At 42.1% G+C, this 14,363-nt stretch overlaps 2 protein-coding genes across 10 annotated transcripts in view; both read right to left on the bottom strand.

Annotated features, from left to right (window-relative positions):
• The window catches only part of ADAD1 (adenosine deaminase domain containing 1), a 28,763-nt gene extending 21,074 nt beyond the window's left edge, over positions 1–7,689 (bottom strand). Inside the window, exons 1-5 of the mRNA XM_066360902.1 lie at positions 7,645–7,689; positions 6,742–6,934; positions 5,778–5,966; positions 3,783–3,950; positions 2,091–2,159 (exon numbers count right to left, since the gene is read on the bottom strand). Coding sequence (XP_066216999.1) covers positions 2,091–2,159; positions 3,783–3,950; positions 5,778–5,966; positions 6,742–6,928 — 613 coding nt within the window. The 5' untranslated portion in view covers positions 6,929–6,934; positions 7,645–7,689. The remainder of the gene's footprint in view (positions 1–2,090; positions 2,160–3,782; positions 3,951–5,777; positions 5,967–6,741; positions 6,935–7,644) is intronic.
• A 4,191-nt stretch (positions 7,690–11,880) lies between these two features.
• The window catches only part of BLTP1 (bridge-like lipid transfer protein family member 1), a 148,449-nt gene continuing 145,966 nt past the window's right edge, over positions 11,881–14,363 (bottom strand). For all 9 annotated transcript variants that reach the window (XM_066384658.1, XM_066384701.1, XM_066384710.1 and 6 more), the window contains one exon: positions 11,881–12,426. In XM_066384658.1, the coding sequence (XP_066240755.1) occupies positions 12,210–12,426 (217 nt within the window). In that variant the 3' untranslated portion in view covers positions 11,881–12,209. The remainder of the gene's footprint in view (positions 12,427–14,363) is intronic.

Raw genomic sequence — 14,363 nt, 5'->3', positions numbered from 1 at the left:
GTGGTGAAGTCTAGTCGTAAACCACTGAGAGTTTCTGATGTTTCAAGATGGCTTCTAAGTAGTCTTTAAAGGGGTTCAAAGTTCACTTGATATTTTCAGAGCAGAAAAGCAATGACCCTGTTTTGCTCTCATGCATTACATACATGTGAAATGTGTAGTCAATCATAAATTCACAGAAATTCCTTTTACCTGCTTAATCATCATCACAAAAGGCACACAAATAATACAAGTTCGATGCTCACAGTCTCAGCTAATATTCTACCAACTGGATTCCTGTTAGGTCATTTACATGTTTTTATTTATATTGTTGAACTTGAATTTTTCTTTGTTAATATTTTTAATGCTCTTTTCTTGGAAAAAAACAAGGCAAGTCACATTATCAAAAAGAGTGAAAGAACAGTCAGAATGACAAGATGAAGTTCTGGGGGGCAAATGAATTCCTGGCTATGTTCTTATCTAATCACTGAGCGTGCCATGAGGAGTTGCATATTATTATTACTATCACATGTTAGCATATATTTCACTCATTTGGTCAAAATCATCAATGTGTGGTGTGTAAATTTGGTTTTGTTCTTTACGTAGTAAATATATAAATAAGAAGGACTCAGCAACCTGGCTCTGCTTACCACTAGGAGATATAGGAGAAGCAATATTCAATTTAATATTTTAAAATGTAACTATTTTTTTAAACTGAACAGCAATACAAGAGACATACACTCAGAAGTCTCCCTCTCCAAATGCAAACACTATTACCAGTTTGTTATGAAAATTTTGAAAAATCAATCTATAAATATAAGTATATGTCAGTTTCAAAAGTAGAAACTGGGGACCCTGGTTGGCTGGCTTAGTGGATAGAGTGTCTGTCTGTCATATGGACGTCCCAGGTTTGATTCCTGGTCAGGGCACACAGATAAGTGACCATCTGCTTCTCTTCCCCTCTCGCAGCCAGTGGCTCGGTTGGTCTGAGCATTGGCCTCAGGTGCTAAAAACAGCTTGGTTGATTTAAGCATCTGTGGCCCCAGACGGGTTGCCAGATGGATCCCAGTCAGGGTGCATGCAACAGTCTCCCCATCTCCCATCCTCTCACTTAAAAAAGAAAGAAAGAAAAAAAGAAACTGGGGCATGCTAAAACCCCCTTTTTGCATTTTCTTGGTCACAGACATTGTTCAAAGGCAGACATTAGTGCTACTTCATTATTCTTAATGGTTCTGTAGAATGAAAGTACTCTGCTATAATTTAATTACATCCTATACAGCTATTGGTTTGTGTGATGACATAGAATAGAAAAATACACAGCAATTAGTGCTGACAGAACAAGTGTTTTGCAGCACATTAAAAAGGTTCATATCATAAAGAACATTTGTGAGTTAGCGACACCAGATACACATCTTGATCTTCCTCAGTGTTTAAGGACTGCAAATTGTGAACATAAGTCAGATCTTAGTAAACGTATCTCATCAGCACATGTGCAAAGGAATCAGGAGCAAAGGCAATGCTATTTTCTCTGTAAGTGAATGCTGGATGCTGAGGAAATAAAGTGCTCTGACAAATTACTGGAAATAAACAACGAATAAAATGACACAGAGAATGTCAATGAACAGTTCTTTGCTAAAGATGGAGAAATTAAGTGCTGACAGTAGTAAATGTTCCTAGTTCATACAACTAGGAACTTTGACTGCAGTTGTAGTCTTCTTGGGCTTGAATGGCAAATAACTACCATTGAAAAAAGTGAATAAATTACTTGACATGAATGTTCCAACCATCAAGCACCAGAAAGCCATTGGTTCTTATTAATAACAAGCCCACCAAGGCAAAGAATTCTCAAAAAAACAGGTACATGAAACTGATGAACTATCTCCTTCTAGGAAAAAAGGCATTTCTTTGATCTTTCTTCTCCATTGCCTATTTTCTCTAATTTTTAGCAGCATATGAAAGGAAATTCTCTTTGTGCAAGTATGACAGGTCTGAATGATAAAATATTAATGTATATTTTCATACCTGTGCATATTTTGACTATATGTTGTTGTAATTTTTAATTGGGTTACTCTTCCAAAACAAAACAAAAGAAACACCACAAAGGACGTTCCTACCATAATGCACTTTTGAAACATATGCTGGCTCAGGTGAAGCAACAGGCTCTGCAGGGATGAGAGGAGGACCTGTAAACACAACAAACACATAAGGAAACAAACCTCATCATTCTAAAGAGTAGGTGCCTTACTACTCTGTAATAAAATAGCAATCCAAGAATGATTATTTTTTTCTGTATACTTCTACCGACTCTCGACCATCAAATACCCACTAGATTAGTCTCAATGAATGTCCTTCCTATTTGAAAACAATTATACAAACACATTTCTGGGTTTACTAATCTTATGCTGCTATAGACTTGCTTTGTAACAGATGCAATGTTCTAAAGAGGTTAAAATGAAACCATGCTTTAGAGGCTTAGGAACAATTTTCTATTTATAGTAATACTATGTAAGATATTTAAAACCAATATTCTTGGCCCTGGCTGGTTGGCTCAGCAGTAGATCATCAGCCTGGCGTGTGGAAGTCCCAGGTTTGATTCCTGGCCATGGCACACAGGAGAAGCAACCATCTGCTTCTCCACCCTTCCCCCTCTCCTCACTCTCTACCTCTCTCTTCCCCTCCCACAGCCAAGGTTCCATTGGAGCAAAGTTGGCCCAGGCACTGAGGATGGCTCTATGGCCTCCACCTCAGGTGCTAGAATGGCTCCAGTTGCAATGGAGCAATGCCCCAGATGGGCAGAGCATCGCCCCCAGGTGGGCATGCCGGGTGGATCCCAGTCAGGCACATGCGGGAGTCTGTCTGACTGCCTCCCTGCTTCTAACTTTGGAAAAATCCAAAAAAAAAAAAAAATTAAATTAATACTCTATTAAAATTTAATAAGTACAAATAATAGTTTTAATGCTATTTTACTAGAGTGTTTTCTAGGGAACTAACTATATTCAAAGTTTTCAAAGCTTTCAAAGCTTTTAGTCCCATTCTTTGCAATGGCTTTGCAATTTGGTTTCAAAATTAGGAAATCCAGAAAAAACAAGAAAACATGACACTAAGGTTACCTAACATGAAACGAATACTAACAGAACTGCTAACTATGTTAACATATACAACATGCTAACATGTTCCTCACATTGATACTTAGTAAAAACTACCATCACTTGAATATGTACTATTCACGTGCACTGCTTAAAGGCTTTGCATCACAGCCACAGGAGGTAGGTACTATCATTGTCCCCACTTTCCAAATGATGAAAACTTAGGCTTAGAGGGCTGATGGCTTCTCTGTCCAGGGTCAATATTCCAACCCGAGCAACCTGACTCTGGAGTTTACACTCTCAGCATATCTGCTATGCTATCTTCTGAAGAATTCTAGCTTTACTAAATTTAACACAGCCAACTTCATAAAACCTTAGTTAATCTCTGAGTATTAAATGCATAGCGTTAAATGTACAAAAAAGAATCCAGTGAATTACAGAGAAAAGCATGTTTTGGGACTCAAACCCCCTGACACTCTGATAAGTTATCAGCGAGTTTAGGAACATGTTTTTCTCTTTTGGGACTGAAATACACAAGAACAATTTTAACTCTGATTAAATACATCTGCAACCAGACAGCAATGGAAGAAAATTATTCAAATCCTGCCACTTCCACCTTGTAGCTGCCAAGTATCTCTTCCTTAACATAAAATGTTTCCTGTGATTCCTTCTAAAAGTGCTACTACATTTTACAAACAATAGATAATCAAGTGCGTTTACCTGCTGTCTCTAAGTCTCTCGGTTCAGGCTCATCCAGCTGTAGAAGCTCATCCAGAGCTAGTTTTGCTGCGTTGGATCTGGACTCCTTTTTATTTTGTCCCAATCCAGTCTTGTACTGAATACCATCCACCACAGCACAAAAAGCAAAATATGGTCCCAAAACGTTACCTTGAAAAAGAACTCAAAATCAATGCTGCAGGACTTCACAGTGCAATGCTGCAAAATCTATGTTATACAAGGAAACATCCAAGCACAACACCAGGGCAAGCGAGCTGTCTTGGCCTGCCAGTGTCTGCAGGGCCAATTCCAGTCAGAGGCAACCTGGGGTCCCTGAGGCAGTTCTGAGGAGTCCTTCCAGCAGCCCGGCTGGCTCTGCTCCCCCATGCGCACTCGGGCCAGCTTTACAGTATAGGCCACACACGGAGAGACAACGTCCTGATGAATGCTCAGCAATGGTGAACACTCAAGTGTTTATCAAATGACCAAGGACAAGCGAAACGTGAAACCTCTGGTAACACCTCTCTTCTTCCAAATTTCAATACCAATAAAATTGAAATTCTCCCTCCAAGTATCATGATAGTCTTCAAAGCTCCGCAACAGAAGGGATCCCTCTGAAGAAATCCTGTGCACCTACCAACACGGGAGTCACACTTACAATAAGCAGTGCAACCATCACAGTCGGACAGCAGGTGGATGAGGGGGGATTCACAAGGAAAACCAAAACAAACAAAACAGAGAAGGAAACTGAATGTCCAGTCATCCAAAATTCCTAGAAGGTTACCTTTACACAATTACTTTTACTAGTTTTCCTATTTGCCTGATAAAAAAAGAAATGGAATCATTTCCTAATTTCTGAGGCCAAAGAGTCAGTTCAAGTTTTCAGGAGGCCTTTAGGGAACTCCGATCTCCACTCTGGTCATGGATGGCTAAGTACGATGTCACTCCATATAAGCCTCATTATTATTATCTCATGCTCTCATACTTCGCATTAAGTGCTGGTTGTTTTGTTTGTTTTTGAAGAAGCACTTCAAGGTTTCAAGCTGTGCCTGACTGCATCTGGGAGAACTGCTTTCCTCCCCTCCTCTATGACCTATTTCCCAATTTTCTTCCTCCACGGCCACCTGGATTCCAATCTGAATTTATTTCACCTGAGAATATCTGTATATTTAGGAAGTGGCCCAGACGATTACGTGTGAGATCATACTCATCAAACCTGTTAATAAGCGGCCCTGGCCAGTTGGCTCAGTGGTGGAGCGTCAGCCTGGCATGCAGAGGTCCCGGGTTCAATTCCCGGCCAGGGCACACAGGAGAGGCGCCCATCTGCTTCTCCACCCCTCCCCCTCTCCTTCCTCTCTGTCTCTCTCTTCCCCTCCCGCAGCCGAGGCTCCATTGGAGCAAAGATGGCCCGGGCGCTGGGGATGGCTCCTTGGCCTCTGCCCCAGGCGCTAGAGTGGCTCTGGTCGCAACAGAGCGATGCCCTGGAGGGGCAGAACATCGCTCCCTGGTGGGCAGAGCGTCGCCCCTGGTGGGCGTGCCGGGTGGATCATGCAGGAGTCTGTCTGACTGTCTCTCCCCGTTTCCAGCTTCAGAAAAATACAAAAAAACAAACAAAACAAAAACCTGTTAATAAGCACTGTGTCCGAGTTCTTCATCCTGTTTATACCCAGCTTCTCAAACTTCAATATGAATGGAATAATGCACAAGGCTGATGAGATTTGTTCAACGAGCCATATGCAAAAAATTAAAATCCCATGATTATAAACAGTAAATGGGTTATTTCCACATTCTCAAAAGGCTAATATATATATATATATATATATATATATATATATATATATATATATACACACACACAATTTTCTGAAGCACACAAAAATACCAGTAGTCATCCAACCCCAATGCTGTGTGAATATAGAAAATAACCCAATTTAGTACCACTTACATGGCTCTATTTTCCCATCCTGTAGGAATAACCAGATACAACTGTGTACTTGCCTGTTGTTACTGTTTCCTTAAGGTCAAGCTGAACTCGCTGCATTTGGGCAAACTGGTGCAAGGCTGATACAGGGTTGATCTCTCCACGTTTGTATTTCATTATAAACTCCTTAGGTATTTTTTTTGGAGGAAGGACAGGATTTGAAATAGATGAAAGCCCTTTGGAAAGCAATGGTTCTGGATAGTTACCTAAAAAGGAAGGAAGGAAGGAAGGAAGGAAGGAAGGAAGGAAGGAAGGAAGGAAGGAAGGAAGGAAGGGAGGGAGGGAGGGAGGGAGGGAGGGAGGGAGGGAGGGAGGGAGGGAGGAAGGAGGGGGGGGGGGAAGAAAGATCACTAATCCCTCCTCTAAAATGGAAGCGTGTCCCTGACATGCTTAGTCATACCTGCTTTCCATTACCCACACACGTTTCGACTAAACAATTTTAACACAAACGACAGGTGCGACCTGTCACTTAGTACAATGTCTATACCTTTTGGAAAACTGAGACTAATTCTGCACATAAGGGCTACAGCTGTCAAGACGTTAAAGTGGTACCCAAGAATCATGGAACTTGAGCAACGGCAAGGTCCTCGGATGTTTCTCTAGTCCATTTTTTATACAAAACGTCATTAAGGCTTAGAACGCAATAAAACCCACCCCTGGGACCAGACCCTCGTTTCCGGTTTACCGCGGGTCATTTTCTATCAGTGGTCACGTTGAATTCAGTCTAATTTGCACAGGGTGTTTGTCCTGCTAGTAGGGGTCCGGCCCTGTCCCTAGAGGGGTGACCGTTTCACTTCGACATGGTACAAGGTAACAGGGCTGCTTAGGGCTTCCTGGGTCGGGTCGGGTCTGGAGTCGGAGCCGGGTTCCAGGTGGGCGGGCGAGCACAACCCCGGGGACCCCGGCCCCGGCCCGGCCCGGCCCTCCCGGGACCTCGGAGAGCGCAAGCGCCACTGCAGGCGGGCGGAGAAGGGGCCCTACCCGTCACCGGTGTGACCTTGGAGGCCAGGCTGTCACTTTCCGAGGGCGGCGCTGAGAGCATCATTGGCGGTGGCATCGCTGTCGCCGTCACCATCTGGGCCGGTGGCCGAACCGGCAGGTTCTTTTTCAGCATCTGAGCAAAGCTGGGGACCCGGGAGCTCTGAAACCAGCCATTGTTGGCCGACATCCTCTCCTGCGGGAGCGAAGCGTGAAGAGAGTTGGCGGGAAATGACACATGGACCTCCAGCCACATCCGTAACCTACGCCCGCCTAGGCTGCTCTGGGCTGGCAACAGGAAGCGGGGACCCCTCGTCTGCTCACCCCGCACGCAGGCCCCGCCACCTGCAGGGGCCCCGGGGTGGAAACCACGCCCAAAACCCGTGGGGACCCCGGGGGCGGCCTCCCGCGTCCCGCCCCACTCCCACCCACCGAGATTTTCCTTCCGGCCCTACCGGCCCGACTCCACGGGCAGACAGCTGAGGCCCAGCCACAGGCTGTGGGTCTCGCCTGCTGTCGCCGTTGCTCCCTCCTCCACCTCAACCTCTCACTTCAGGCCACCGTGTGCGTGCGTGAGAGCCACGCAGCCGGTGTCGCGACGTTCAAAAGCGGCCTCGCGCACCCCGCCCCGGGCCTCGTCCAATCACCAACCGTCTCTGCACTTGCGCCTCGCCCCTGCACATGCACCTGCGTCCCGGAGCATGAGGAGACGCCCAACGTCACGTGCGTTGTGGGCACGGGCAAGCCGGCGTTGCACTCTGAACGTAGGGCGCAGGTGCACTGCCACACTCCCGGCAGAGCAGGTGGTGCAGGCAGCCCCGGGCACTCCCTCTATTGCCTGATAACCCCACGGGAATTGTAGAGCCCCGGATGGGGGCCTCCTAGTCTACGATCCTCTTTACCTACCGTGGCTTCGAGGATGCCCTTCGTCTTATCATACCCCAGCTGTGCGCTGACACGGCGCCTGTGGACCTGCCCGACTTCCATGGAGCCCGGTGTCCCGTGTTCACAGAGAAAACCACGTGGACCTCCATTGGGCAATCATGAAAACAGATGGGGCGTCAAGAACTGACGAGTTGCAGTCTGTTCGACCGGCCCAGGGGGAGTGTCTTCAGTTCTCTGCTCTCCTAAACATGGAAGGAGGTGTTAGCTGATAAGACTGTTGAACGTATTTTTCATGGTAAATTACTAAATAAGTTTTGGCACGTAGCCCAGAAGAAATTCAAGGAATTGAGTGACATTGTTATAACAAAGTGAAGGGCCCCTCTACTTTACTTTTTATTTTTTTGAGATGGACAAGGTTTTTCCAAAGAGTTAAATCACTTCAACCAAAAAAGGAAAAAAATAAGTAGCAATAGAATTAATTGATGGTATTGTACCTCATTAGAGCAGGAAGTAATCCACAAATACCTGGGCTAACTAGGTGAAAAATCAGCCTCAGTTCTTTCACTAAAGCCACACATTTGCAGTAAAAGCATAGATAGCTTCTTTAGAGATCATCAAAATGTGCTGATGTGTCATTTTGATCATGAAACTTAATCCAGAATTCTTTACATTTAGAAACTTTTGCTCACAGGAAATTTTAAAAATTCAAATGTTGCCAAGGAGAATGAGGAGGAGGAGGATGAATAAAACTTTTAGGTACAAACATATATAATTATATCAGCATCATATTTCAGGAGGGACATGGAATAGAAATAGAAGCTCAAGAAATAAAAGGAATGGTCAAAATGACTCAAAGATAAAGCATATATGTTTTCCTTTGAAATTTTATATGTACAGAAAAATTATAAAGATAGTAAAGACTTCTTCTATAGCAGAGGTCCCCAAACTTTTTACACAGGGGGCCAGTTCACTGTCCCTCGGACTGTTGGAGGGCCGGACTATAAAAAAACTATGAACAAATCCCTAAGCACACTGCACATATCTTATTTTAAAGTAAAAAAACAAAACAGGAACAAATACAATATTTAAAATAAAGAACAGGTAAATTTAAATCAACAAACTGACCAGTATTTCAATGGGAACTATGGGCCTGCTTTTGGCTAATGAGATGGTTAGTGTCTGGTTCCATATTTGTCAATGCTAGCCGTAACAAGTGATATGACGCGCTTCCGGAGCCCTGACGCGTGCGTCCCGCATCGCTGCGCTTTGTGGCGCCACCACATACAGCACACAGGATGCATCCTGTGCTCTCTCACTGACCACCAATGAAAGAGGTGCCCCTTCCCGAAGTGCAGTGGGGGCCAGATAAATGGCCTCAGGGGGCCGCATGTGGCCCGCAGGCCGTAGTTTGGGGACCCCTGTTCTATAGCCTGCCATACAGTTTCCCTTAACGTCAACATCTTTTTTTTTTTTTTTTTTTTTGTATTTTTCCGAAGCTGGAAACGGGGAGAGACAGTCAGACAGACTCCCGCATGCACCTGACCGGGATCCACCCGGCACGCCCACCAGGGGGCGATGCTCTGCCCCTCTGGGGCATCGCTCTGTCGCAACCAGAGCCACTCTAGCGCCTGGGGCAGAGGCCAAGGAGCCATCCCCAACGCCCGGGCCATCTTTGCTCCAATGGAGCCTCGCTGCGGGAGGGGAAGAGAGAGACAGAGAGGAAGGAGAGGGGGAGGGGTGGAGAAGCAGGGGCGCTTCTCCTGTGTGCCCTGGCTGGGAATCGAACCCGGGACCCCTTGCACGCCAGGCCGACGCTCTACCACTGAACCAACCGGCCAGGGCCAACGTCAACATCTTGCATTACCATAGTGCCTTTATCAAACAGAAGAGATCACCATTGTACAGCGCTAACTATACCGTACATTTTATTTGGATTTCCCCAGCTTTTCAGTAATGTCCATCATCTGCTCCAAGGATTCAGTCCAGGATACCGCAATTGCCCTTTGCTGTCCTGACTCCCTCGTCTTCTATGAGCTGTGATAGTTTTTTGGTCTTTTCTTGTATTCCATGACCTTGGTACTTTTGAAAGGTACTGGGTAATTCGTAGAATGGTTCTCAGTTTGGACTAGCCTGTTTTCTCATGGTTCACAAAGAATTAAGATATTGGGGATGACCACTACAGAGGTGACATGTACTTCTCATAGCATGTGAGGGGGTACCTAGTATCAACAACTATTACTGGTGGTGGTAACCTGGACTTGGGTTAGATTGTGTCTGTTGGGTTTCTCCACTGTGAAGTCATTGTTTCCTCTTTTCTACTCTCCTTTGGAAGGAAGTTCAATATGCACACAAGAGGGGGAGAGAGACATCTGGAAAGAGGAGTATCACAGAATTCGTGGACCTATGTTTAAACCACTATATAACAAATATTCTGAAGGAGATAATTTGAGGCTATGTAAATGTCTTATTTCACCCTGGAGTTCAGTGATTTTCATTCATCTTTTTATCTTTTTATTTTAAATTCAATTTATAGGGGTCACATTGGTTAATAAAATTACATAGGTTTTGGGTGTACCATTCCAAAGTACATCTCTTGAACAGTGTACCACACGCTCACCACCCCAAGTCAAGTCTCCTTCTATCACCATTTTGATCCTGACTAAAGCAACTATCATTATGATGGTCTTTTTAAAAAATGTTTTCTCAGTTAAATTTCCTTATTGACATATAATTGGTATATTAGTTTCAGGTATACAACATAATGATTTGGTAAATGTGTATCTTGTGAATTGATCACCACAGTTACAATTTTTTTCTCATGATAAAAACTTCTGCCTGACCAGGCGGTGGTGCAGTGGACAGAGCATCGGACTGGGATGCAGAAGACCCAGGTTCGAGACCCCGAGGTCGCCAGCTTGAGCGCAGGCTCATCTGGCTTGAGCAAAAAGCTCACCAGCTTGAGCCCAAGGTCGCTGGCTCAAGCAAGGGGTTACTCGGTCTGCTGAAGGCCCACGATCAAGGCACATATGAGAAAGCAATCAATGAACAACTAAGATGTCGCAACAAAAAACTGATGATTGATGCTTCTCATCTCTCTCCGTTCCTGTCTGTCTGTCCCTATCTATCCCTCTCTCTGACTGTCCCTGTGGGGGGGGGGGGGGAGAAGAAAAGAACTTCTAAGATCTACTCTTTTAGGAACTTATAAATATACAATGCAGGATCATTATGTCATATCTCAGGGCTTAATTTATGTCTGGAAATGTGTACCTTTTGACCCACACACCCACCTCTTGCCCCTGGCAACCATCAATCTGTTCTCTGTATCTTTGAGTTCATTTTTTTAATTCCACTTATAACTGAGATCATTTGGTATTTATATTTGTCTGATTTATTCCCTTAGCATAATACTCACAAGGTCCATCCAATGTTGTCACAAATGGCAAGAATTCCTTTCTCATATGGATGACTAATATTCCACTGCATATATATAATATATAGAATTATATATGTACACACATCTTCTTTATCCATTTACACATGATTGGACATTTAGCTTGTTCCATATTTTGGCTGTTGGAAATAATGCTGCAGTGATCATGGGGTTCATGTTTTCTCAAGGTAGTTTTTGCATTTACTTAGGATAACTTCTCAGAAGTAGAATTGTTAGATCATATGGTAGTTCTATTTTTAATAATTTGAACACCCTCCACCCTATTTTCCATAATGGTTGAACCAGTTTACATTCCCACCAACAGTGCACAAGTATTTCCTTTTCTCAACGTCCTGGCCAACACATATGCACAAAATAATACCTAAAAACACATACATAAAGAATATACTATAATAAAACAGTTGTGTGTGTTCACCACTAACTTAAGAAATAGAACAATACCTAATATTTCTGAAATGTCTGCCATGCCTCCCTGATTACATGGTCCTTGAGCTAATTTTTATACAGATTTAATTTTTATAAGTATTATCTTCTATGAAAATATTTAATAACTGATACAGGGTGGGCATCGATTAATTTTAAAAATAAGCTATCCAAGGAAAAAATAACATAAAACAACTACAGACTAAAACCAATTGTGACTTTATTACAATAGTTACAAACAATATTTTAGTGGTATTTAATCATATCACAATTACTCAAACTATGTACAAATAGATATTTATACAAGTCTACATTTAAAAAAAAGACAAAGCAATTAATCAAAAAAATCACATTATGAACAAGATTTTTTTTCTAAAAGTATGGCCAATAACAGGAAATTCAGTTATTCTAAAGTATTTTAAGATGCAGGAAACATATTGCACATGATAGAATTATAAACTCTACTGAGTAGATGTGTATATTTTAATCAAGTTTTTCATAAAATTTACATTATCATGCAATACTTCACTGTATACAGACGGTGGAACCAGAACAAACAGGTTAACTTACAAACCTTCAATATAATGGCCACAAAATTAGAATGATATTAAAGTTATATTTTAAATAATTTTAATGTACAAAATAAAACCCCTCCAGTGTAATAAAACTTAATGGACACAATCCTAATTTGTTCACAGATCAAGTTACTTTTTTAATGTTCTTCTTTTTCCTTTCCTTTCTTCTCCTTTTCATCCTGTAGTGCAGTACCGAGTTTTTTAATAAGAACTGACAGAACCTTGTCCAGTGGATCCATGACTCCTCTTTGAAGCCATTTAGGAATAGTAGTTCTGGCATGATGAAAGCCCAATTTTTGAAGAATATAATCAACGCCGACTGGATCAATCTTTCTTCCAGTCCAAGAAATTAATCTAAAATAATTATAAATAATAATTAGGCATACAGAGTCACAGCATAGTCCTGAAGGTAAGTTCAAGAAGCTCACTCCATAATGTGTTCAAGATAAAATATTTTCAGTAGGGCATTTGAATAATCTAACCTACAATTCCTGTATTCACTGTAACAGCATTTAAAAATGTGTATGAGTATCCTTGCTATGCCTATACACAGTAATGGAGTTTAGTAAATTTTATTCTGATTTTTTTAAGTCTAAAGCTACACAGTTATCTTAAACATTTAAAGGACATTTAGTTCATTCTGAAAGATGTTAATGAACTTGGTGAGGGAAATCCTTTCACAAGTTATATGTATATCAAGTCAGGATATCATACTGTTAAAATATCTTTCTGTTTTGTCAGTTACACCTCAATAAAGCTGAAAAACATAAGAGGACAAGTATGTGGGGGGAAACGGATAAAATATACAGAGTATCTGCTATGTGCTAAACACGTTCAAAGGAAGAACCATTTTCTCCTTGGTCTTTCTTTCCATATAGAGGAGCAGCCATCAGTGAAACACTCCTTCATCTGCCTCCTTACTGATGGTTTATCTGATTGGAAAATTAGTGGAGGAACATTCATTTCGGTCTGTTTGTTTATGCCATAGGTTTTTCAAGGACAGACCGCTAAACAGTTAAGCCCAAGACTGTTCATGGCTGCCTGTGGCTAGGTCAGTCCAGTGTGCTGACTGCACGACTCCACCCAGGCCCCCTGTAAGTTCTGCAATGCAGAGACCTGTGGGAAAGTCCACCTGGACTCCGTGGAGGAAGCTTCTTGCTAGCCATCCAAAGCACATTGTCTGTTCTCAGCATTACCAGTATTAAAAATGTCATATTTGATTTCCAGCTGCCTCTTTCCCACTATTTCAGTTAGGAAAAAGGCAGTATTAAGCATTGATCTGCTAAAACTCTTAACAGAAGCATTTATGTTAATTAACTTAGTTAACCATTGTTAACCATACAAGGTAGGTAATACCATTTTCTAAATTTTTCTAATGAGGCAACTGAGGCAGAAAGGGGTTATAGGATCTCTGGGCAAGGTCACTTAGCCTAGTAAGCAGGGCTTACAGCCACTGCTCTTACCATGCTATCCAACACTACACCATATTTAGTCTCGTGGTAGCTTGCTAAAAAGGAAGGAATATATTTATGGCAAATTTAACTATCTTATGCTCATTTTAAAGATACAAAAGTCCTTGAACAATATCATTTCTTTATAATGTTATAGGAACTTAACTCTTGTTCATATCAATTAGCCTATGGGAAAATGGTTTCATTATATTGACATTAAGGGATGATTTAAGTAGTCAATTATATTTATTTAAATAAATAAGTACAAAGCAGATTTTCTAAATAGTTTTCTATATTTAGGACCTTTGCAATATTTTCAGATTGTTCCTGAGTATTGACACTGTTAATATTTCTCATGTGCTCATGTAATACCCAAGTGTTTTGTTGAGTTGGTTACAACAAATTTCACTGAAAACAAATTACTAAAACAGTCACTTTCTGCTTCTGCAGGAGTCCACTGTATAACAGAGCTCTTGTTAGTATGGGATTATTTTGGTATATGTCGGAATAGTAACTTTATATCAATGAAATCTGTATCATTCTGCAGCATTGAGTGTGAAGGACTTTTTAAGAGTGTTATTCCATGAGTCAGACAGTGATAAATGATTAACAAAGCAGATGAGAGGAAAAGGAAAAGTAATAGGAAGGTTGTGAGTATTAATCACAAATAAGGACATACAAAGGCAGCACTGCTGGCTATAGCAGCAATTATAAAAATAATTACAATTACAAAATACTTTTGAAATTTTGATAGGAATCCAGTTGATGTAACTGGGCTCCCAGCCCTCACAGAACACGACTCAGGGAAGGCGCCTGAGTCTCATCACTTATTGCCATCAA

The sequence above is a fragment of the Saccopteryx leptura genome, chromosome 1 (assembly GCF_036850995.1).
Source record: "Saccopteryx leptura isolate mSacLep1 chromosome 1, mSacLep1_pri_phased_curated, whole genome shotgun sequence".
NCBI classification, from domain to species: domain Eukaryota; kingdom Metazoa; phylum Chordata; class Mammalia; order Chiroptera; family Emballonuridae; genus Saccopteryx; species Saccopteryx leptura.
The sequence above is the reverse complement of the archived record's forward strand: the minus strand, read 5'-3'. Positions and strand labels throughout refer to the sequence as shown.